This window comes from Astatotilapia calliptera, chromosome 7 (genome assembly GCF_900246225.1).
Source record: "Astatotilapia calliptera chromosome 7, fAstCal1.2, whole genome shotgun sequence".
Taxonomy (NCBI): Eukaryota; Metazoa; Chordata; class Actinopteri; order Cichliformes; family Cichlidae; genus Astatotilapia; species Astatotilapia calliptera.
In genome coordinates this window covers 5,669,778-5,694,800 of record NC_039308.1, presented here as the reverse complement: position 1 = coordinate 5,694,800, position 25,023 = coordinate 5,669,778, and the positions used below count along the sequence as shown (strand labels likewise).

Sequence of the window (25,023 nt, the reverse complement as noted above, 5' to 3'; positions counted from 1 at the left end):
AGGAAGGGGAACGTTTTGGAGTGACGATGGTGTTTTGAAATGTGAGAGATTTGCGACGTTTAGCGCAAATCTTGTGTAGTTAGTGTGTAGTGTAGTCAGTAGTTTTCTTGTGTGTGTCAGAACAATGAGGCGACTGCTGAATGTGTAACAGCAGTCTGGCGAGGAAGGAGCGGCTAGCCGGTCCAGCGGGCATGTGGTGTGGAGGTTAGCCGGATAACACGGAGCCAGTCAGTTAAATTAAACAACAGACCTTTATTCCTTGTCAGCAACATAAGACCATACAAGCCAGGTCTCCACGGCTCTACACTGTCCGTACATACATGTGCGGGGATCGGTAGTCGCCGGTGCCAGGCCGTTACAATGGTGAGGTCTATCCTGAGAACAGAACACGAGCAGCATGTAATGGCTGCCACGCTATACTCACACACCCCCTAGGAGACTCCCCCCCTAGTGGTGCTATAACCCAAAAGGTTTGTTACAAATGTTACAGGTGTTACAGCAGTGATACATCTCCTGTTGTCAGGCCTGCAGGTATCAGGCTGTTGTTCCCCTTTATCTCATAGTGGACAGAAATTATGTTTTGGAGTGCATAATTGTGTGGCATCAGATTTGATGCAGAACAGCTGATTGTTCTGTAAATAGTTTGAAATGTTTATTTTAAAAAACGCCTTGGCTGCATTTTTAGATAAACAGCTGCAAAAAACTTGTTTGCAAAACTTTTTTGAAGAAGTAACTACATAATTAATTGCCCAACATTGGTCATTATATACTGTATTTTGCAGGCAGAGAGTTACAGGACTCTCTCCCAGACCACAGACTCATACTCATAATACAAGTCAGAGCTTTATTTAAAAAAAAGAAAAAAGAAAAAGAAAGAAAGTTGTGTTTTCAAAATTGGAGTTCAAATTATTTTTACTTCCAAAAGTGTTAACATACTACGCAGGTCATGAACAAGATTTTTTTTTAATTTTCATTGTAATTGGGCTAAACACTTAATTAAAAGTAGTCTAATGCTTTCATTTGATTATTTTAATAAACCATGTAACTTGGATGGATTTGATGCTGGCGTGACCACAGTGCACACGTCTAATGTTGCTCTCAGTGGTCCAAGTGTCCGCTCAGGGAGTTTGTGTGTTCGCTCAGACACATGAAAAATTAGAGGGAACATTGCCTACGAGACCACCCATCTTCCATGCTACAGTTAGCAAACTGCTTGCTAAGTTTCGTGAAACTGGTTCAGTGTTGGATTTGCCAAAATGTGGACGCAAGAAAACTGTCACTAATGAAGAAACATTACAAACTGGTGTAGCTTGCCATCACCAGTGTGTGAATGTGTGTGAATGGGTGGATGACAGGTTGTGTAAAGCGCTTTGGGGTCCTTAGGGACTAGAAAAAAGCGCTATATAAATACAGGCCATTTACAGGCCAAGAAACATCAGTGGCTGTCCTAGCTTCATTCAGCAAGAACCCACAGTGTAGCACTCGCCGCATGTCACTGGAGAGTGGCATTAGTCGAACATCCCTTCGGCGGATATTAGCTACTCACAAATGGCACCCTTACAAACTCCAGCTACTGCAGCATCTCAGCGAGAATGACCCAGATCGGCGGACAGAATTTGCAGAATGGGCAAAACAAAAATTGGAACAGGACCCTCAGTTCACGCAGAAGATTTTGTTCAGTGATGAGGCAAACTTTTATGTGAATGGTGAAGTTAACAAACAAAAACACTGCTATTGGTCTGACACTAACCCACATTTGATGGATCCCTCCAAGACTGTTGGAACAACAAAAGTGATGGTTTGGTGTGGTATATGGGGACAACGATAGTGGGTCCATTCTTCATCAATGGAAACCTCAAGGCCACTGGATATTTGAAATTGCTACATGATGATGTGTTTCCCTCTTTATGCACTGAAGCTGGCATGTTCCCTGAGTTTCTCCAGCAAGATGGTGCACCACCACATTATGGGTGCCAGGTCCGAGCATTCCTAGATGAACAGTTTCCTGGAAAGTGGATTGGTCGTCGTGGGCCAGTTGAATGGCCCCCAAAGTCTCCCGATCTGACCCCCTTAGACTTTTATCTTTGGGGTCATCTGAAGGCAATTGTCTATGGTGTGAAGATACGAGATGTGCAGCACATGAAACTACGGATACTGGATGCCTGTGCTGGCATTTCTCCTGCGGTGTTGCTATCAGTGTGTGAAGAGTGGGAGAAGAGGGTTGCATTGACAATCCAACACAATGGGCAGCACATTGAACACATTTTATAAGTGGTCAGAAACTTGTAAATAACTCATGAAAGAATAAAGTTACATTGAAACCAAGCACACCATTGTTTTTCTTGTGACATTACCAATAAGTTTGATGTGTCACATGGCCCTCTTCCTATTGAAAAAACAAAAGTTGTATCCAAGATGGCCGACTTCTAAATGGCCACCATGGTCACCACCCATCTTGAGGAGTTTGCCCCCTCACATATACTAATGTGCCACAAACAGGACTTTAATATCACCAACCATTCCCATGTTATTACGGTGTATCCATATAAATGGCCCACCCTGTAGTTAGGAAGCACTCAGTTTAGAGAAATTGGGTGAATATTGTATAGAGCACTATGAATAATCCAGGAGAGTAGAAAAGCGCTATGTAAGAAACAGTCCATTCACTGTCTGAACAAAGTTTCATCATGTTTCTTTTGTGCTATCATGTTCTGGCACATGTTGTTATTACATGGCTTGATTAAGGTACACATTAGGCTGACATCTGGGGCCAGAGCTGAAACTGTTCTGGGCCAGCACAGGGCCAGCAGTGTGTCTGCAACTGGCCTGTGGGTGCACACAACTTACACATGGCCCACATACCACAAAGAATGATGAGCCTTTGGTGGCCCAGATCTGGTTTCCCAGAGGTAATCCAAACATGGGCCAGCACAGGACCACCAGTGTGTCTGCAACTGGCCTTGTGGTGGCCCATGTGTGGATCTGGACCATACCAGTTTTGCTATGTGGGACCCAGAGCTTATGACCATAGGTAAGGGTAGGGACATCTTTGCTTTTGCACTTAGCTTTCTCTTCACTACGACAGATTTGTACAGTGTCTGCAAGACTGCAGCCCCAATCCATCTGTCAATCTCTCGATCCTCTATCCACTCACTAATGAACAAGACCCTGAGATACCTAAACTCCTCTACTTGGGGCAGCAACACATCCGTGACACAGAGTGGGCACTGCACCTTTTTCCCACGGAGGACCACGGCCACAGATCTGTGCTGATTCTCATTCCTGCCACTTCACAGTCAGCTGTGAGCCACTCCAGTGCAAGCTATAGAACACCTCCTGATGGCTAACTAAGCCCAATAGGACGGACTCCTCCTTCAGCTTGATGGCTCTCTTCTCGGATTACCACCACAAAAAGCACCAACCACCTTGCAGTAAAACTGCAGTAAAAAACAGATGCCACAGATGTTCAAAAGCAGCCACAAAGCATTAAAGTAAATGCAGTTTAGAATACATCTATGTCATGGGCTTGTGAATTAATGTGTTGGGTTGATTTTGCTGCCTTACAATTTGTGTGGATTGAAAACAGGCCCCCACATTCTTCTTAACTCTTATGTAGAAGTTGCTAAGCTCACTTTTCCATTTCAAAGCAACAACAGGAAATTTTACTGAGAGCGTTTTATATAAGGTTTTAAAAGCCGTGGGGTTACTTTTTTATTAAGCTGAGAGGCAGCAGCATGCAGAGAAAGCATCGGGATACGAAAACTAGGCTAACACTAGCTAGCTAGCAAGTTCATGAACCTGGTGCTAAACTGCAAGAAAGCACAACATAACAGTAAACCACTTACTCACCAAATCAGTGTACCACACATTAGAATCACAGCGGTGCCAATAATAACCACTTAAGTGGAAGCATTCTCCAGCTGCACGCTGGTTTGCTCAACATATTCTAGAAGACCCGTGCTGGCTACAATATTCTCATCAGGTTGAAAAGAAGGGTAAACATCCTTTAAACTTCTTAAATGTCTCCTTTGCACACTGTAAGTGTCACAGAAATGGCTTATGTATAAAGAAGTTTAATAGATGGTTCCAGCAGTTAAAATGTTCTTGCTTGTACGTTTCTGTGGCCAATATTGTAAGGGTGTGTTTATCTTGTCAGAAAGAACAGGTTTTGTTACACCGCTATTATCGCGAGGTTTGGGCGTGATAGTATAGGCTGTGAGCCCACGTTTAATAATCACGCTAAGGAGTCCAGCGAGCTATCTGCAAAGGCCTGGTTAGTCTACCAGCGGTACAAGGTATTTGTCATTTGCCATAACTGTATTGCGATATTGTAAAAATTTGTAATGTATGGTGTTCTAATTATTTTATGTTTTAATTTAGAATGCACAAGACTGTAAAGCTATTCTTCTAGGACCTCCGAAGTGGCAGGCGGCCACGAGGTAATTTTCGTTGTTAAAGCACAAGTGTTAATTTTGATAGACTGAAGCGCTTAAAGTCTTTGTGTTTTATGTTTGTAGTTTTCACGGCGTTCAATAAATGCAGCGAAGCGCCCGTCTTGAAGAAGCCGTGCCTGTGTTGTCATTTCGGAGTTACAGTGAAAACTCGCCCTAGCCAGCGCCGGTGAGAAGCTAATTACGAAGACGGCAGCTGCAGAGAGCGACGGTGAACTGGAGCGACACAAGAGGGCGCCATTGCATAAGCTCACCGTTCTCAAGCAGCCAAGCACAGCGGCAACAACGTTGTACAACTGGAGTAAGGTGGAAATTAATAAGGGACAGTGTTAAAGGTAGAATAATAGTGGTTTAAGTCAAGTTTAAAGAGCCACAATAAGTTTCTATAATACATTTGTCAAAGTTTATTTATTTCTACTGTACTTCAAGGTGATGCTTTGTAGTTTGGTGAATAGTTCTGTGTGCTTGCTTAAGGTCAAAGTTTGAGTGAAGTTTACAAGGTCCTTTAAGAAAAGGTGCACTTAAAGTATACAGTATTTGAAATCTGAACACAGTGCGCTTAATGACATTTAACTAGACTCCCGAGATGGTTGACAAAGATCTCGAAGAGCACCATGCTGTATCACTTACCGAAGTGGAAGAAAATGATGATGAACAAATTACAGAACTACAGACTGTTCGTAAAAGTGAAAGAGTAAGAACACTAACAGAAAAGGGTAAAGAGCTTCAAGAGAAGAAACTCAAAGGCCTCCAACACAGATATGCTGTTGTTTTTGAAAAATGGAGATATGAAGCAAGATTGAGCAAAGTAATATTAAGAAATGAAGTTTCCGAGAGTGAATTGAATGAGCTCATCAACAATGTAAATGTTGCCTGCAAAGATGTACAAACCATTTATGAACAAATACGGCAAACACAAACTCCTGATGCAGATGAAAGACGTAAAGTGGATGCATGTACGTCACTTTCCTTGTTCATTGTCAGAAGAGCTGAAAAACACTTACAAGGAGACCTTGCAGATGGTGATGAAGAGCCATGGCCAGATGTTGGATCATGCTTAGGATCTGAAAGTACTAAATCAAGGTCAAAATCACGAAGGTCTAAAAGTGGTTCAAGCCAGTCATACTCACAAACAATTAAAAGAATAGAAGCAGAGGCTGAGGCAGCTGCGTGTCAGGAAATATTAGCAGTAATGGAGGATCAAGAAAGGGAAGCAGCTGAACTAAAAAGGTTGGAACTTGAAAACTTGGAAAGGCAACAAACAATGGAGGAGCAGCGCAGAAAGATTGAACGCTTGGAAGAGGTTAAAAAATTTAATGCTGCAAGAGCTAAAGTAAAGGTTTATGCAGAAGCTGAAAGTATTTCAGAAAGTCGTAGTTTAGTGCGCAGTATCAAAACTGAGAGCGAAACCTCAGCAATCCCTGCTCCACCACAAGTTCCCTCTCAAGCTCCAAATACAATCCAAGCCCATAATGCCACAAACCCTGCATTTGTTCCACATACTCCCACAGTCATAAACCAAGCCCAACAAAACCCTGGTGTGCAACCTAAGGGCACCACAGGCCAAGCAGGAAACGCATCAAGTCCGCCATTTATCCCTAAAGCAACACAAGCTGCCGCTTCAGCAACTCATCCACAGCCAAACTTGGATCTAGTCGGCATACTAGCAGACGCAATAAGTGCTAATCGTCTTCCAACTCCGGAACCTGCACTGTTCACTGGTGACCCTTTAAAGTTCAAGGACTGGCAGTTGTCATTTGAGACCTTGATTGAAAGAAAAAACATTCCAAAGAACGAAAGACTCTATTATCTCAGGAAGTACCTTGGTGGACCCGCAAAGAGAGTGGTTGAAGGATTTCTCCTAGTGGGCACAGATGAAGCGTATGATGCAGCTTGGGAAGTGCTGGAAAGGCGCTTTGGAGATCTGTTCACTATAGGAAAATGCTTCAGAGACAAACTTCACAGTTGGCCTAAAATAAGCTCCAAGGATGGAAGTGAGTTGAGAGAGTTTGCCGACTTCCTTAGAAGTTGTGAAGCTGCGATGTCACACATAAAGACATTAGAGGTTCTCAATGACTGTATGGAAATTCAGAAACTCTTGCTGAAACTTCCTGACTGGTTGACAACAAGATGGAATCGCGCAGCGATGAAAATAAGAAAAACCCTTAATGGAGAATATCCATCATTTCACATGTTTACGGACTTTGTATCCACTGAAGCAGACCTAGCATGTGACCCCATAGCTTCAATGCAAGCACTCAAGGGTTTGGAAATCAGTAAACCCAAACACTCACGCAGCCAAGTCGTTCAAGCTAAAACATTAACTGCAACTTCAAGTCACTTAACCACCTCAAGTCACATAAATCCCATGACCTGTCTTTACTGCAAAAGAAATGGTCACACACTGGATAAATGCTTCAAATTCATGGAAAAATCAGTCCAGGATCGTATCAAGTTTGTACAAACAGAAAGGCTGTGTTTTGGATGTTTGAAGGGGGGACATCATTCTAAGAAGTGTGATAAAAGGAATACGTGTGAGAAATGCCAGAAGAAGCATCCCACGTGTCTGCATGATGACAAGTTTGTGGAGCGTAAAAGGATAATGCCTGCACCGAATGATAACTCTCAAGACAAGGACGAAGGAGATGAACCAGCAACCGCAATCTCTAATAGAGTAACTCAAGTAACTTCGAGCACACTGACATCCTCCATTCTACCTGTCTGGGTTTCATCAAAAAATCACCCAGACAGAGAAGTTCTAGTGTATGCCCTCCTCGATTCTCAGAGCGATACATCCTTTATCTTGGATGAAGTAGCCCAGGGTCTCGACACAGATAAGAGTAAGGCTCATCTAAGACTATCGACCATGTCCGCCAAGTCAACAGTCATACCATGTGAGAAACTGGTAAATCTTCAAGTTAGAGGCTACAAGCAGGAAAAGAGAATTACATTGCCACCGGTCTATACAAGAGAATTCATCCCTGTGAACAGATCACACATCCCGACGTCTGAAACTGCTTTGAATTGGCCTCACCTCGAAAGGCTGGCAGATAGGTTACCTCCAATGCTTGAATGCGAAGTTGGTCTGCTTCTCGGCTATAACTGTCAGCAAGCCCTTCTTCCACGGGAAGTCATTGCAGGTGAGGAGAATCAGCCTTACGCACAGCTAACTGATCTCGGCTGGAGCATAGTTGGTTGTACGTCTCAAGTTCAAAATCACAATGATGATATTGGCATAAGCCACAGAATCATTGTTCGAGAAGTTACTCCTGCAGTACAACAAGCAGTTGAACTCAGGCAAGAAGTGCATTTTGTATGCAGAACTCAAGTGAAGGAAGTGGGTCCAGCTGATGTAATAAAGGCTTTGGGATCTGATTTCTCTGAGCATGAAACAGATGACAATCCAGTCTCTCAGGAAGACATTTTGTTCATGTCAAAGGTGACTAAAGGCATAAGGCGAAAGGAAAACGGTCACTATGAACTCCCATTGCCACTCAAAACCGACGACCCGAATCTTCCAAACAACAAACAATGTGCTGAGCATAGACTGTCGTCGTTGGAACGTCGGCTCAGAAGAGATGAGAAATACTATGAGGATTACGTCAAGTTCATGGACGACATCATAACCCGTGGAGACGCAGAGAAGGTCCCAGAGCAAGAACTGGATAAGAAGGCAGCATGGTATATACCACACCATGGAGTATACCACCCCCACAAACCTGAGAAGATACGTGTGGTTTTTGATTGTTCGGCCCGTTTCCAGGGGACATCTCTTAACGATCACCTTCTGACTGGACCAGATCTTACCAACGCACTGATTGGAGTGCTATGTCGATTCAGAAAGGGCCCCATCGCCATCATGTGTGACGTGGAGAGGATGTTCCACCAATTCCACGTCATCAAGGAGCATCAAGACTATTTGAGGTTTCTTTGGTGGGACAAAGGCGATTTAAACTCTGAGCCTTCAGTGTACAGGATGAGAGTGCATCTTTTTGGAGCAGCTTCATCTCCCGGATGCTGCAATTTCGGACTCAAACATATTGCTTCTCAAGGTAGAAACAGATTCAGCGAAAAGACTATTGAGTTCATCCAAAGAGGTTTTTACGTCGATGACGGACTCGCTAGTGTGACATCAACAATCGAAGCCATACAGTTGGTAAACGAGTCAAGGGTACTTTGTAAAACAGGCAACCTACATCTGCATAAGTTTGTGTCAAACGACAAAGAAGTGCTTGCAGCTATTCCCCAAGAGGAACAAGCTAAAGCCAAAGACCAGGACATGGCTCTTGGAGAACTCCACATTGAACGTGCACTTGGAGTGCAATGGTGCATAGAGGCAGATGAATTCCAATTCAGAGTCCAAGTTAAAGACAACCCATTGACAAGGAGAGGGGTGCTCTCGATTGTTGCTTCAGTCTTTGACCCCCTTGGGTTCGTTGCCCCATTCATATTAATTGGAAAGCAGATACTCCAAACGTTGTGCAAGGACAAAGTTAATTGGGACGAGGATCTCCCAGATCACATTCTACCACAATGGGAAGCATGGTTGCGAGACCTGCCCAAGTTGGCAGCTCTGAAGATCCCACGAAGCTACTCGCAAGATGCGGACATTGTGCAGTACGAATTGCACAGTTTCTCGGATGCGAGCCTCAGTGGTTATGGCGCATGTTCATATCTCAGAGCAAAAGGTAGAGAAGGACAGGTCAGTTGTGCACTCGTCATGGGCAAGGCAAGAGTAACGCCCATTAAGCAAACAACCATCCCAAGGCTCGAACTGTCATCGGCCGTGACTTCAGTTCGCATTGCAGATGTGATCAAACGAGAACTAGACATCCAAAATCTACAGGAATATTATTGGACAGATTCACAAGTCGTATTAGCATACATAAATAATGATGCTAAAAGATTTCACACATTTGTCGCCAATCGAATTCAACGAATAAGACAAAGCACAAGTCCTGGGAAATGGCAGCACGTCAGCTCAGAGGAAAATCCAGCTGATCAGGCCTCAAGAGGTTTAAATGCTACTCAGCTGAAAGATTCAAACTGGTTGAAAGGTCCCGATTTTCTTTGGAAACAAGAGCTTCCAGTCAAAGAGGAAATGGTGGGAGAGGTTGAAGAAATGGATCCTGAAGTCCGTAAAGGCTATACGCACACTGTACATTCGAAGGAAGCAAACCCAGTGCTAGAGCGTTTAAAGAAGTTCTCCAGTTGGTCGAGAGCTATCAAGGCCATTGCCAGGCTCAGGCGATTCATCAAAGAGTACAAGGGTGTTCAACGAAGAACGAACAAAGTGACAGATCTTGAAGAAAGAAAAGACACAGAATTATTCATCATTAAGCTAGTGCAAAAAGACATCTTTACTGAGGAAATACAGAAGATCAGATCTCAAGGAGAAAATTCTCTGCACAAGCGCAGCAGACTAAAGCAGTTGAATGCCTTTTTGGACAAGTCGGATGTTCTCAGGGTAGGAGGAAGATTATCTCAATCAACTTTACACTATGATGTAAAACATCCTGCAATTCTCCCCAAGGAGTCCCATGTGTCAGCCCTCCTCGTCAAACACTACCATGAAGGTGTACATCACCAGGGAAGAGGGATGACAATAAATGAATTGCGGGCAAATGGGATATGGATTTTAGGATGTGGGAGTGTTGTTTCTTCACACATTTACCATTGTGTTAAGTGCAGAAGATACAGAAAGGCTACAAATGTCCAACAGATGTCAGATTTGCCAGAAGTGAGAACAGAAACAGCACCTCCTTTCACGTATTGTGGCGTCGACTGTTTCGGGCCATTCATGGTAAAGGAAGGAAGAAAGGAAGTCAAAAGGTATGGACTACTGTTCACGTGTTTATGTTCACGAGCTGTGCACATTGAAACACTAGATGACTTATCGACAGATGCCTTCATGAACGCTCTTCGAGTTCTGATAGCCATAAGAGGTCCTGTCCGGCAATTAAGATGCGACCAAGGGACAAACTTTATGGGCGCCAAAAGAGAACTTTTGGAGTTAATGAAGGATATGGATCAAGAACCACAAAGAGCTATGGGTTGTGAATTTGTGGTGAACGTTCCGGCAGCTAGCCACATGGGGGGCGCCTGGGAACGTCAAATTCGGACAGTACGAAGTGTACTGACAGCGATGCTGGACAAGTTCTCAAACAGACTCGATACAGCTAGTCTAAGAACACTGCTTTACGAGACAATGGCCATCATTAACAGCAGACCTTTAAGTGTTGAGTATCTCAATGATCCCTTGGGACCAGAGCCACTAACTCCCAATCACATATTAACGATGAAATCTTCGGTTATTCTTCCACCTCCAGGAGAGTTTTGCAGAGAGGATTTGTACTTGAATAAAAGATGGAAAAGAGTACAATTTCTGGCAAATGAGTTTTGGCAAAGGTGGAGGCGAGAGTATCTGTTAAATCTCCAGCGGCGACAGAAGTGGCAGAACGTCTCACGAAACCTGCGAGTAAATGACATTGTGATACTGCAGGATGATAATGCTCCAAGATGTAAATGGAAACTTGCTCTAATAGTAGAGGCTATAGAGAGCTCAGATGGCAAGGTTCGAAAGGTGAAGCTCAAGACCAGTGAAACTACTTTTGACAGGGGGAAACCACGGACAAGGCTGATATATCTGGAAAGACCTGTTCACAAGGTAGTGACTTTACTGGAGACTGACATGCAAGGTGAACCAGACTCTAATGTTGACACTCATTAGAAAATCACATTGCAAACAATGAGTGATTTTGGTGGGAGTGTAAGTGTCACAGAAATGGCTTATGTATAAAGAAGTTTAATAGATGGTTCCAGCAGTTAAAATGTTCTTGCTTGTACGTTTCTGTGGCCAATATTGTAAGGGTGTGTTTATCTTGTCAGAAAGAACAGGTTTTGTTACACCGCTATTATCGCGAGGTTTGGGCGTGATAGTATAGGCTGTGAGCCCACGTTTAATAATCACGCTAAGGAGTCCAGCGAGCTATCTGCAAAGGCCTGGTTAGTCTACCAGCGGTACAAGGTATTTGTCATTTGCCATAACTGTATTGCGATATTGTAAAAATTTGTAATGTATGGTGTTCTAATTATTTTATGTTTTAATTTAGAATGCACAAGACTGTAAAGCTATTCTTCTAGGACCTCCGAAGTGGCAGGCGGCCACGAGGTAATTTTCGTTGTTAAAGCACAAGTGTTAATTTTGATAGACTGAAGCGCTTAAAGTCTTTGTGTTTTATGTTTGTAGTTTTCACGGCGTTCAATAAATGCAGCGAAGCGCCCGTCTTGAAGAAGCCGTGCCTGTGTTGTCATTTCGGAGTTACAGTGAAAACTCGCCCTAGCCAGCGCCGGTGAGAAGCTAATTACGAAGACGGCAGCTGCAGAGAGCGACGGTGAACTGGAGCGACACAAGAGGGCGCCATTGCATAAGCTCACCGTTCTCAAGCAGCCAAGCACAGCGGCAACAACGTTGTACAACTGGAGTAAGGTGGAAATTAATAAGGGACAGTGTTAAAGGTAGAATAATAGTGGTTTAAGTCAAGTTTAAAGAGCCACAATAAGTTTCTATAATACATTTGTCAAAGTTTATTTATTTCTACTGTACTTCAAGGTGATGCTTTGTAGTTTGGTGAATAGTTCTGTGTGCTTGCTTAAGGTCAAAGTTTGAGTGAAGTTTACAAGGTCCTTTAAGAAAAGGTGCACTTAAAGTATACAGTATTTGAAATCTGAACACAGTGCGCTTAATGACATTTAACTAGACTCCCGAGATGGTTGACAAAGATCTCGAAGAGCACCATGCTGTATCACTTACCGAAGTGGAAGAAAATGATGATGAACAAATTACAGAACTACAGACTGTTCGTAAAAGTGAAAGAGTAAGAACACTAACAGAAAAGGGTAAAGAGCTTCAAGAGAAGAAACTCAAAGGCCTCCAACACAGATATGCTGTTGTTTTTGAAAAATGGAGATATGAAGCAAGATTGAGCAAAGTAATATTAAGAAATGAAGTTTCCGAGAGTGAATTGAATGAGCTCATCAACAATGTAAATGTTGCCTGCAAAGATGTACAAACCATTTATGAACAAATACGGCAAACACAAACTCCTGATGCAGATGAAAGACGTAAAGTGGATGCATGTACGTCACTTTCCTTGTTCATTGTCAGAAGAGCTGAAAAACACTTACAAGGAGACCTTGCAGATGGTGATGAAGAGCCATGGCCAGATGTTGGATCATGCTTAGGATCTGAAAGTACTAAATCAAGGTCAAAATCACGAAGGTCTAAAAGTGGTTCAAGCCAGTCATACTCACAAACAATTAAAAGAATAGAAGCAGAGGCTGAGGCAGCTGCGTGTCAGGAAATATTAGCAGTAATGGAGGATCAAGAAAGGGAAGCAGCTGAACTAAAAAGGTTGGAACTTGAAAACTTGGAAAGGCAACAAACAATGGAGGAGCAGCGCAGAAAGATTGAACGCTTGGAAGAGGTTAAAAAATTTAATGCTGCAAGAGCTAAAGTAAAGGTTTATGCAGAAGCTGAAAGTATTTCAGAAAGTCGTAGTTTAGTGCGCAGTATCAAAACTGAGAGCGAAACCTCAGCAATCCCTGCTCCACCACAAGTTCCCTCTCAAGCTCCAAATACAATCCAAGCCCATAATGCCACAAACCCTGCATTTGTTCCACATACTCCCACAGTCATAAACCAAGCCCAACAAAACCCTGGTGTGCAACCTAAGGGCACCACAGGCCAAGCAGGAAACGCATCAAGTCCGCCATTTATCCCTAAAGCAACACAAGCTGCCGCTTCAGCAACTCATCCACAGCCAAACTTGGATCTAGTCGGCATACTAGCAGACGCAATAAGTGCTAATCGTCTTCCAACTCCGGAACCTGCACTGTTCACTGGTGACCCTTTAAAGTTCAAGGACTGGCAGTTGTCATTTGAGACCTTGATTGAAAGAAAAAACATTCCAAAGAACGAAAGACTCTATTATCTCAGGAAGTACCTTGGTGGACCCGCAAAGAGAGTGGTTGAAGGATTTCTCCTAGTGGGCACAGATGAAGCGTATGATGCAGCTTGGGAAGTGCTGGAAAGGCGCTTTGGAGATCTGTTCACTATAGGAAAATGCTTCAGAGACAAACTTCACAGTTGGCCTAAAATAAGCTCCAAGGATGGAAGTGAGTTGAGAGAGTTTGCCGACTTCCTTAGAAGTTGTGAAGCTGCGATGTCACACATAAAGACATTAGAGGTTCTCAATGACTGTATGGAAATTCAGAAACTCTTGCTGAAACTTCCTGACTGGTTGACAACAAGATGGAATCGCGCAGCGATGAAAATAAGAAAAACCCTTAATGGAGAATATCCATCATTTCACATGTTTACGGACTTTGTATCCACTGAAGCAGACCTAGCATGTGACCCCATAGCTTCAATGCAAGCACTCAAGGGTTTGGAAATCAGTAAACCCAAACACTCACGCAGCCAAGTCGTTCAAGCTAAAACATTAACTGCAACTTCAAGTCACTTAACCACCTCAAGTCACATAAATCCCATGACCTGTCTTTACTGCAAAAGAAATGGTCACACACTGGATAAATGCTTCAAATTCATGGAAAAATCAGTCCAGGATCGTATCAAGTTTGTACAAACAGAAAGGCTGTGTTTTGGATGTTTGAAGGGGGGACATCATTCTAAGAAGTGTGATAAAAGGAATACGTGTGAGAAATGCCAGAAGAAGCATCCCACGTGTCTGCATGATGACAAGTTTGTGGAGCGTAAAAGGATAATGCCTGCACCGAATGATAACTCTCAAGACAAGGACGAAGGAGATGAACCAGCAACCGCAATCTCTAATAGAGTAACTCAAGTAACTTCGAGCACACTGACATCCTCCATTCTACCTGTCTGGGTTTCATCAAAAAATCACCCAGACAGAGAAGTTCTAGTGTATGCCCTCCTCGATTCTCAGAGCGATACATCCTTTATCTTGGATGAAGTAGCCCAGGGTCTCGACACAGATAAGAGTAAGGCTCATCTAAGACTATCGACCATGTCCGCCAAGTCAACAGTCATACCATGTGAGAAACTGGTAAATCTTCAAGTTAGAGGCTACAAGCAGGAAAAGAGAATTACATTGCCACCGGTCTATACAAGAGAATTCATCCCTGTGAACAGATCACACATCCCGACGTCTGAAACTGCTTTGAATTGGCCTCACCTCGAAAGGCTGGCAGATAGGTTACCTCCAATGCTTGAATGCGAAGTTGGTCTGCTTCTCGGCTATAACTGTCAGCAAGCCCTTCTTCCACGGGAAGTCATTGCAGGTGAGGAGAATCAGCCTTACGCACAGCTAACTGATCTCGGCTGGAGCATAGTTGGTTGTACGTCTCAAGTTCAAAATCACAATGATGATATTGGCATAAGCCACAGAATCATTGTTCGAGAAGTTACTCCTGCAGTACAACAAGCAGTTGAACTCAGGCAAGAAGTGCATTTTGTATGCAGAACTCAAGTGAAGGAAGTGGGTCCAGCTGATGTAATAAAGGCTTTGGGATCTGATTTCTCTGAGCATGAAACAGATGACAATCCAGTCTCTCAGGAAGACATTTTGTTCATGTCAAAGGTGACTAAAGGCATAAGGCGAAAGGAAAACGGTCACTATGAACTCCCATTGCCACTCAAAACCGACGACCCGAATCTTCCAAACAACAAACAATGTGCTGAGCATAGACTGTCGTCGTTGGAACGTCGGCTCAGAAGAGATGAGAAATACTATGAGGATTACGTCAAGTTCATGGACGACATCATAACCCGTGGAGACGCAGAGAAGGTCCCAGAGCAAGAACTGGATAAGAAGGCAGCATGGTATATACCACACCATGGAGTATACCACCCCCACAAACCTGAGAAGATACGTGTGGTTTTTGATTGTTCGGCCCGTTTCCAGGGGACATCTCTTAACGATCACCTTCTGACTGGACCAGATCTTACCAACGCACTGATTGGAGTGCTATGTCGATTCAGAAAGGGCCCCATCGCCATCATGTGTGACGTGGAGAGGATGTTCCACCAATTCCACGTCATCAAGGAGCATCAAGACTATTTGAGGTTTCTTTGGTGGGACAAAGGCGATTTAAACTCTGAGCCTTCAGTGTACAGGATGAGAGTGCATCTTTTTGGAGCAGCTTCATCTCCCGGATGCTGCAATTTCGGACTCAAACATATTGCTTCTCAAGGTAGAAACAGATTCAGCGAAAAGACTATTGAGTTCATCCAAAGAGGTTTTTACGTCGATGACGGACTCGCTAGTGTGACATCAACAATCGAAGCCATACAGTTGGTAAACGAGTCAAGGGTACTTTGTAAAACAGGCAACCTACATCTGCATAAGTTTGTGTCAAACGACAAAGAAGTGCTTGCAGCTATTCCCCAAGAGGAACAAGCTAAAGCCAAAGACCAGGACATGGCTCTTGGAGAACTCCACATTGAACGTGCACTTGGAGTGCAATGGTGCATAGAGGCAGATGAATTCCAATTCAGAGTCCAAGTTAAAGACAACCCATTGACAAGGAGAGGGGTGCTCTCGATTGTTGCTTCAGTCTTTGACCCCCTTGGGTTCGTTGCCCCATTCATATTAATTGGAAAGCAGATACTCCAAACGTTGTGCAAGGACAAAGTTAATTGGGACGAGGATCTCCCAGATCACATTCTACCACAATGGGAAGCATGGTTGCGAGACCTGCCCAAGTTGGCAGCTCTGAAGATCCCACGAAGCTACTCGCAAGATGCGGACATTGTGCAGTACGAATTGCACAGTTTCTCGGATGCGAGCCTCAGTGGTTATGGCGCATGTTCATATCTCAGAGCAAAAGGTAGAGAAGGACAGGTCAGTTGTGCACTCGTCATGGGCAAGGCAAGAGTAACGCCCATTAAGCAAACAACCATCCCAAGGCTCGAACTGTCATCGGCCGTGACTTCAGTTCGCATTGCAGATGTGATCAAACGAGAACTAGACATCCAAAATCTACAGGAATATTATTGGACAGATTCACAAGTCGTATTAGCATACATAAATAATGATGCTAAAAGATTTCACACATTTGTCGCCAATCGAATTCAACGAATAAGACAAAGCACAAGTCCTGGGAAATGGCAGCACGTCAGCTCAGAGGAAAATCCAGCTGATCAGGCCTCAAGAGGTTTAAATGCTACTCAGCTGAAAGATTCAAACTGGTTGAAAGGTCCCGATTTTCTTTGGAAACAAGAGCTTCCAGTCAAAGAGGAAATGGTGGGAGAGGTTGAAGAAATGGATCCTGAAGTCCGTAAAGGCTATACGCACACTGTACATTCGAAGGAAGCAAACCCAGTGCTAGAGCGTTTAAAGAAGTTCTCCAGTTGGTCGAGAGCTATCAAGGCCATTGCCAGGCTCAGGCGATTCATCAAAGAGTACAAGGGTGTTCAACGAAGAACGAACAAAGTGACAGATCTTGAAGAAAGAAAAGACACAGAATTATTCATCATTAAGCTAGTGCAAAAAGACATCTTTACTGAGGAAATACAGAAGATCAGATCTCAAGGAGAAAATTCTCTGCACAAGCGCAGCAGACTAAAGCAGTTGAATGCCTTTTTGGACAAGTCGGATGTTCTCAGGGTAGGAGGAAGATTATCTCAATCAACTTTACACTATGATGTAAAACATCCTGCAATTCTCCCCAAGGAGTCCCATGTGTCAGCCCTCCTCGTCAAACACTACCATGAAGGTGTACATCACCAGGGAAGAGGGATGACAATAAATGAATTGCGGGCAAATGGGATATGGATTTTAGGATGTGGGAGTGTTGTTTCTTCACACATTTACCATTGTGTTAAGTGCAGAAGATACAGAAAGGCTACAAATGTCCAACAGATGTCAGATTTGCCAGAAGTGAGAACAGAAACAGCACCTCCTTTCACGTATTGTGGCGTCGACTGTTTCGGGCCATTCATGGTAAAGGAAGGAAGAAAGGAAGTCAAAAGGTATGGACTACTGTTCACGTGTTTATGTTCACGAGCTGTGCACATTGAAACACTAGATGACTTATCGACAGATGCCTTCATGAACGCTCTTCGAGTTCTGATAGCCATAAGAGGTCCTGTCCGGCAATTAAGATGCGACCAAGGGACAAACTTTATGGGCGCCAAAAGAGAACTTTTGGAGTTAATGAAGGATATGGATCAAGAACCACAAAGAGCTATGGGTTGTGAATTTGTGGTGAACGTTCCGGCAGCTAGCCACATGGGGGGCGCCTGGGAACGTCAAATTCGGACAGTACGAAGTGTACTGACAGCGATGCTGGACAAGTTCTCAAACAGACTCGATACAGCTAGTCTAAGAACACTGCTTTACGAGACAATGGCCATCATTAACAGCAGACCTTTAAGTGTTGAGTATCTCAATGATCCCTTGGGACCAGAGCCACTAACTCCCAATCACATATTAACGATGAAATCTTCGGTTATTCTTCCACCTCCAGGAGAGTTTTGCAGAGAGGATTTGTACTTGAATAAAAGATGGAAAAGAGTACAATTTCTGGCAAATGAGTTTTGGCAAAGGTGGAGGCGAGAGTATCTGTTAAATCTCCAGCGGCGACAGAAGTGGCAGAACGTCTCACGAAACCTGCGAGTAAATGACATTGTGATACTGCAGGATGATAATGCTCCAAGATGTAAATGGAAACTTGCTCTAATAGTAGAGGCTATAGAGAGCTCAGATGGCAAGGTTCGAAAGGTGAAGCTCAAGACCAGTGAAACTACTTTTGACAGGGGGAAACCACGGACAAGGCTGATATATCTGGAAAGACCTGTTCACAAGGTAGTGACTTTACTGGAGACTGACATGCAAGGTGAACCAGACTCTAATGTTGACACTCATTAGAAAATCACATTGCAAACAATGAGTGATTTTGGTGGGAGTGTAAGTGTCACAGAAATGGCTTATGTATAAAGAAGTTTAATAGATGGTTCCAGCAGTTAAAATGTTCTTGCTTGTACGTTTCTGTGGCCAATATTGTAAGGGTGTGTTTATCTTGTCAGAAAGAACAGGTTTTGTTACACCGCTATTATCGCGAGGTTTGGGCGTGATAGTATAGGCTGTGAGCCCACGTTTAATAATCACGCTAAGGAGTCCAGCGAGCTATCTGCAAAGGCCTGGTTAGTCTACCAGCGGTACAAGGTATTTGTCATTTGCCATAACTGTATTGCGATATTGTAAAAATTTGTAATGTATGGTGTTCTAATTATTTTATGTTTTAATTTAGAATGCACAAGACTGTAAAGCTATTCTTCTAGGACCTCCGAAGTGGCAGGCGGCCACGAGGTAATTTTCGTTGTTAAAGCACAAGTGTTAATTTTGATAGACTGAAGCGCTTAAAGTCTTTGTGTTTTATGTTTGTAGTTTTCACGGCGTTCAATAAATGCAGCGAAGCGCCCGTCTTGAAGAAGCCGTGCCTGTGTTGTCATTTCGGAGTTACACACACGTCATTACTACATGTGATGCAATTTTATCTTATGTATTCAGAACTGTTTTTTTTTTTTATTAATATCCATATACTCTGTTTTTTTTTTTTTTAAATTTAATGTTCTTTCCAAATTCCAGGTTTGGAATATGGAAATTATTTACATTTATGACTAAGCCACAAAACAGAGTAACTTGAACCTCAACAAACCTCCTTTAGAGAGAAAACTAAATTTAGTGTAAAAACCTTAAAAGAGAGACCTGATGAGCCACTTAGAGGGAAAGAAAAGTCTGTGTTATTTTCTTTTTTATTTGTAAGACATCATTTGCTCAGTTATGGGTTATCTCCTTTAAGGTACACATTTGTGTGGGAGCCAAGCATCTCTGGACTGTTGCCTTCTTTTTAAACAAAAGCACCAAAACCTCAGGACAATGATACATGCAAAGGAATGCATGGGTAATGACATTAATGAGACAATGAGATGTGAAGACCACCACAAAGAGACAAAACAATCATTTATGTCATTGTAAAGTGACAGTACTTGTTCTTGTAAGAAATGCATAAGTGATCATGAGATTTGGAAAGTTTCTTTGAACACTCAACTGTATAACTAGAAAATAGTTCACAGGTTAATGCAGACATCTCTCTATCTTCTTTCAGTTATACAATTCAGGGTCACAGGGAGTTTAGAGGCTATCACAGAACAAGGGACAGACTCCACCTGGGAGAGGTCACTAATTTGTCTTAGGGCTAACACATACAGACAAACAACTATCACCAATGCATGTTTATGGACTGTGGGAAGAAGCCAGGGAGTTCATACAGAGAAGAACATGCAAACACCACACAGAAAGGCTGGATATAAGCCCAGGGCCTTCTTGCTGTGACGCAACAGCAACCACACCACCACACTTCCCCAGTGTAAGCTTACAAATAAAGTAACCATTATGAATTAAAGAGGCGGAGTTTTGTTCTGCTTGAATGGACATCTCACTTCTGACTGAGTGAGAAGGTGATGTAAGAGCTCCTGAGACTTTGTAGCCTGAGCGATAAACACAATACTTTCATTACATACAAGTTGTTAACCTGGCTTATGCTGAAAACCAGTACAAAGGAGATGCTTTCCTCCATGTGTTTATAGACCACTCTGCATTTAATTGTTAATCATTTTAAACTGTAACTCTTTTCCACAGCGTGTCTTTTATCCTGTCTTCCTCCTCTCAATCCATACTGGTCGTGAACAAGAAAAAAAGAAAGAAATCAGCAAGGGAGCATATACTTTTCACAGCACTGTACATGTCCTTCTGAGCGGTAGATTAAGCAGGACAATTGAAGCATTCAGTTTTAGTCAGTATCTTAACCAGCTACAGAGCAAGCTTCAGCTACAGCTATAAAAAGACAAAAATCTAGTGATAAAAGCAGCTTCTTTATCTCCCAAGTTGTAAAAGAGTCTGGGGAAAACTGGTTTCAGACAGGTATCAATTTGTAGGTTGAATGTGAATTCAATAAATGAGATTGCATTCAACAAACGTAACAATGCAACAGGCCAGATCAGGCTGTTGTGGTTGGGTGAATAACTTCATGGTACAGATAGTGACAGACTCCTTTAATGTGCTGCTATCTCTGCTGCAAGCCTGCAAATGTTCAGAGCTCTGGACAACATTTAGGGTTACCTGGCTTACACTAAAACTTCTGGCGAACAGAGAGGCATTCAGTCTCTGCAGCACCAGTGCAGAAGTATAAATGCTAAACATATTTATTTTTCTTATGAAGGAGTCCACAAAGATCACATTAAAACTCTGTAAAGGTTACATAGGAGAATCATTCTTAAAATAAACTGAATGGAAACTTGGAGGTTTAGTGTAAACCTTAGCCTAGGGTATGCTTATGCATTTCTTTTCCTCGTGTAGTCTTTCCACAGGGAAATGATGCAGAAAACATTCTATATTCACCATCTCTAAAGTGGAGTAGGAACACCCTGTTGGAGAACGTCTTTTAAAAGCTGTGAGGCAACCTGCTTTGGAAAAGCAAACCCTGCCAAGCATACAGACATTAGCAGTCTCTAGAATCTACTATGTGTTTGCATGTGGGTGGGGTGCAATTCGATGGGTGTGGTATTTACTGTATATGCAGCCTTAGGTATTCACAAATAGTCTGTGTCCTTATTGCACAGCTGATATATTTTCCTCCTATGGTTGACGTGGTGAGTTCAAACTAGTCTACTGAATTCTTTATTATACATCACCAGCACACCACGTCATACCTGCCACAAAGAGCCCTCAGTACAGAGCACAAGATTTTCCTTTTAATATTCCATATAAATACTATGAGAAAACAGTAATACTGTTGGTGACACTGATTGTATTGCAGGAACGAGAATAGCTAGAAATGTATGATCCTACAATCCTGCCCATCTCTGTTTTTGTTTCTGCTTTTGTTTTCTGTGGGAAATCAAGCTTTGGTTAGGGTTAGATACACTCCTCATAAGCATCTAAATGGGTACAGGGTACTCACTGCTAGCCAAACACAGGAGGCACTATCAGAGCTAAAAGTAACTAAGTGTTCAAGTGCTTTTTTAATCCTTGCCTTGTTAACTGTCCATCCATTTTATTCCACTTATCTAATTCAGGGTCACGGGGTTGCTCTCCGATGTGTTCAGTAAGGTGTGAATTTTAGATAGAAAGCACTTAGACTTAGAAAAAAAAGTGCTTCTGTGAATGGGTAAATAAGGTAAAAAGAAAAGTACTATATAAGAATCAGTCCATTGGAATGACCGGCTGCATCTTCTCCTTAACTTGCTGTCTGTCTGAGTGTTGTCTAGAAAAAACTATGTAGGCTTTATAGATAATTGAGAAACTTTCTGGTGGAAACCTGGTCTTGTTAGAAGAGACAGCATCCATCCCACTTTGGATGGAGCAGCTCTCATTTCTAGAAACTTTGCCAAATTTATTAACCCCCCCAAAAACGTTATTATCCAGAGTTGGGACCAGGAAGCAGAATTGCAGTCTTACAAGCCTCTCTGCAGCTTCTCTCCTCCTGTTATCCCCCAAACCCGATCCCCTTAGAGACTGTGTCAGCTTCCAAACAGACAAAAAACAAACTAAAAACCAGCAAAAAATAGCTTCAGTATGAGAAAAAGTTACCAAGAAAGATATTTCACAAATAGTCTTGTAGTGAGAAAAATCTCAACCTTGTGATTTCGTCCATCCACTCAACACCACAATAGACTCACCTACAGCATTTAACTGGGAGCATGGTTAAATAATAAATAAGGTAAGGTAATGTTACTGAAGAGAGAAAACGTTCAGAAAATTTGGCTCATGTGTCTTGCTTGTCATTTGCTATATAAAGGTGAATACACATAAATAGACACACACAAGACATACTGATGCAGATTTTTCCCTTTCAAGCTAGCAGCCAGTAGATGTTGCTGTTTCCTGCTCACTACTAATTCATATAAAATATGTGTGTGTGTGTGTGTGTGTGTGTGTGTGTGTGTGTGTGTGTGTGTGTGTGTGTGTGTGTGTGTGTGTGTGTGTGTGTGTGTGTGTGTGTGTGAAATAACACCCCCCTTTTGATTAAGGGTTGACATGGTCCACTGCAGGCCCCAGTCTGAATGTATGTTTGTGTGTGTGTGTGTGCTCTGGGTGGGTGCAGGGGTAATGGGTGGGGGTCCGGGTGGAGCCGCAGAGTCTAAGCCAGCAAACAGAGAGGGGTTGTTGAGCTGAGAGCTGCTCACAGTCCTGATGTTTTCAGCTCTAAATCACTTGGCCTGTTGCTGCACAACATGGTCGACCACAACTATTCTCAGAAGTCTCACAAATATGATCGGCTGCACGATTCCATGATGAGCAGATGAATGAAGATGGGGAAAGAAAACAAAACCTTGGTTTATAGCGCAATGGAGTTTATAGAAGCAATTTCTGCATTCCACTTGCAATAGTCCAATAAGTAAACTGTGAAAACTGTCAATATCAACTATTCTTAAAAAATAAATTCATCCTTGTTATGTAAGACACTGCTCTTTGCTCTTTACAGGTTGCTGCAGTGGGACATTCTTCTTTATTCACAGATATTCATCTCTTCCGTGGCTTGGTTAGATGTTCCTCCAGAACATTTTGCTTAGTGTTTCCATGGCCGGGCCCCTGAACAATGAAGCAACCTGGCTTTGAATAGCACAGATTTCCAATTCCCTGTTCGCAGTGTATAACAAAACCTGTATGTACATCAGTTGTAATATGTCTTGGTCTGCTCATGCTACAAGAAAAACTACCCGACTGCCTTTACAGATATTAGAAAAAAAATTCAGGTTGTATTACTTTACTTCAGAAAACAGTAGACTTATCACTGATAAGTTGATAAGTATCACTGAGCTGCAAGTCCCTCAACAGATGTTCCTGAACTGTGTGAAAGTACTACCCCCAAGCAGGAGCATTTTGTGGGTAAAAACTCCTAAAACCTAAGCGAGACCCTGCCTCATCTTCACTTCATCAAAAGATTACACCCTCTAGCATGCATATTGAAAACTCAACTAAAGCTCAAGTACCTTTAAGCCTATGTCTAAATATAGCACTCAACAAAGGGTGTTTGGAGTCTACTGCAGTGGAAATCCTTAAAAGTCCAGCTCCACAAGGAGACAAATATTTCCGTTACCTTTTACAAAATCCCCCAAAATGTTCCAGACCTGTGCACAGGACACAACCTCAGGCAAGTATTTATGTTGAGGAGGAAAAACAAGCAGGACTTTTTAAAAGGAAAAGTAAATAGTTTTTGATCTGTGGCAGTCAGAATGCTTTTTGTTTCTTTACATTTTAATATTTGTTATAAGATAGTAGAGTTGATGATGATAATAATAATAATAATAATAATAACAATAACAGTAATAACTACAACAACAACAACAACAATAATAATAATAATAATAATAACAAAACAACAACAACAATAATAATAATAATAATAATAAGAAGAAGAAGTAGATTTACAAGGCGCTTAGTGAGTGAACGTTCGTTTCTGCTGTTAAAAGGACAAGTCGGTTTTCTTTATGAAAACAGTTATATAGCAAAAACAAAAACAAAAAACAAACAAAAATAGTGTTACTGCTTATTCCTATTAGGTTTGGTTTGTGATACGCACTTTAACGTCTTCATTACTGTTACACGTCTTTCCTTTTCCCTAAAACACCTTGAGATTATTACAAGGTGTTATATTTATCATTCCAATAAACATCGCATTAATTCTCATATTCTTTGTAATGCGTCAAAGTGACAAGAGTTTCACAGGACTTTTTTTTTTTGTAAACACAAAACGAAATAAAAAAAACCCCAGCTCTTTACCTCGCCCTGTGCGCTGTTTGGAAGCCTCAATCCTGCGGCAGCCAAGAAGGTGATTGAAGCGTAAACCGTTTACGCACCAAGTTAAGAGCAGCAGGCGGTGCGGGTGTTTCTCTATCTGCTCCAATAACAGGTTCCACTATCAGCACTAATAGCAGTGCGGCAGCGCGGTCCTCCAGTTTACACGCACGTGGGTAAGAACAGTCCGACTTGCGAGCGGCACCGCGCGCATGCAGGTGAAGTGCGTGAAGTGCAAATCCACACTGTGAAGTGGATGTTTAGCCTTTTTGGACAACTATTTCCAAATGCCTCACACCCATTTCAGGAAAAGTGTCAAACAAAGGAGGTACCCGGCCCTGTTGCTCAATCTGTGCTTACAGACTAGATTTGCACAAGCCCATCACCCCGCCTTCTCATTGCTTCTCAGTGCCTCTCAGCTTTAATCACACGTCGTGTTTAAAGTTAGTAAACATTCAAACGTGCCTTTGTCAGCAGTAGTGATGTACTGTTTATGTGTTCTTCTCTTTTTACCTGAAGAGAAACGAAAAATCAGACATCAAATCACAAACATGCTCATGAAAAGAATGAAGTGTCTCGTGAGAGAGAGTCAGTCTTTCTTACACTCAGTAAAATGTAGTTCAGTATTTGAGTTCCACCATGATGAGCTCTTTTCACTGCTATGACAGAACAAATCAACTGTCATGGGCCCTATTTCAGGAAGCCGGTTTAGAAAACTCAGAGTGAAA

The 25,023-nt window shown here is 42.5% G+C and overlaps 3 protein-coding genes across 4 annotated transcripts in view; 2 read left to right on the top strand and 1 right to left on the bottom strand.

Moving 5' to 3' along the window:
- The window catches only part of LOC113025191 (hyaluronan and proteoglycan link protein 1-like), a 36,781-nt gene extending 12,248 nt beyond the window's left edge, over positions 1 to 24,533 (bottom strand). Inside the window, exon 1 of the mRNA XM_026172691.1 lies at positions 24,281 to 24,533. The gene's annotated coding sequence lies outside the window, so the exon portion shown is untranslated. The remainder of the gene's footprint in view (positions 1 to 24,280) is intronic.
- Positions 4,043 to 15,690, top strand: LOC113027233 (uncharacterized). The gene is made up of 4 exons (XM_026176855.1): positions 4,043 to 4,295; positions 4,381 to 9,153; positions 15,074 to 15,567; positions 15,687 to 15,690. Exons 2-4 carry the CDS (start codon positions 5,038 to 5,040, stop codon positions 15,688 to 15,690), a joined length of 4,614 nt encoding a protein of 1,537 aa, XP_026032640.1. The 5' UTR covers positions 4,043 to 4,295; positions 4,381 to 5,037.
- LOC113025190 (uncharacterized) lies at positions 15,785 to 18,964 on the top strand. Of its 2 annotated transcripts, none has more exons than XM_026172689.1 (2): positions 15,785 to 18,661; positions 18,747 to 18,964. In XM_026172689.1, exon 1 carries the CDS (start codon positions 15,914 to 15,916, stop codon positions 18,362 to 18,364), a length of 2,451 nt encoding a protein of 816 aa, XP_026028474.1. In that variant the 5' UTR covers positions 15,785 to 15,913; the 3' UTR covers positions 18,365 to 18,661; positions 18,747 to 18,964. The 2 variants fall into 2 exon arrangements, with proteins under 2 accessions (XP_026028474.1, XP_026028475.1); XM_026172690.1 differs by having other exon boundaries at positions 15,785 to 18,805; positions 18,884 to 18,964.
- Positions 24,534 to 25,023: the final 490 nt, after the last annotated feature.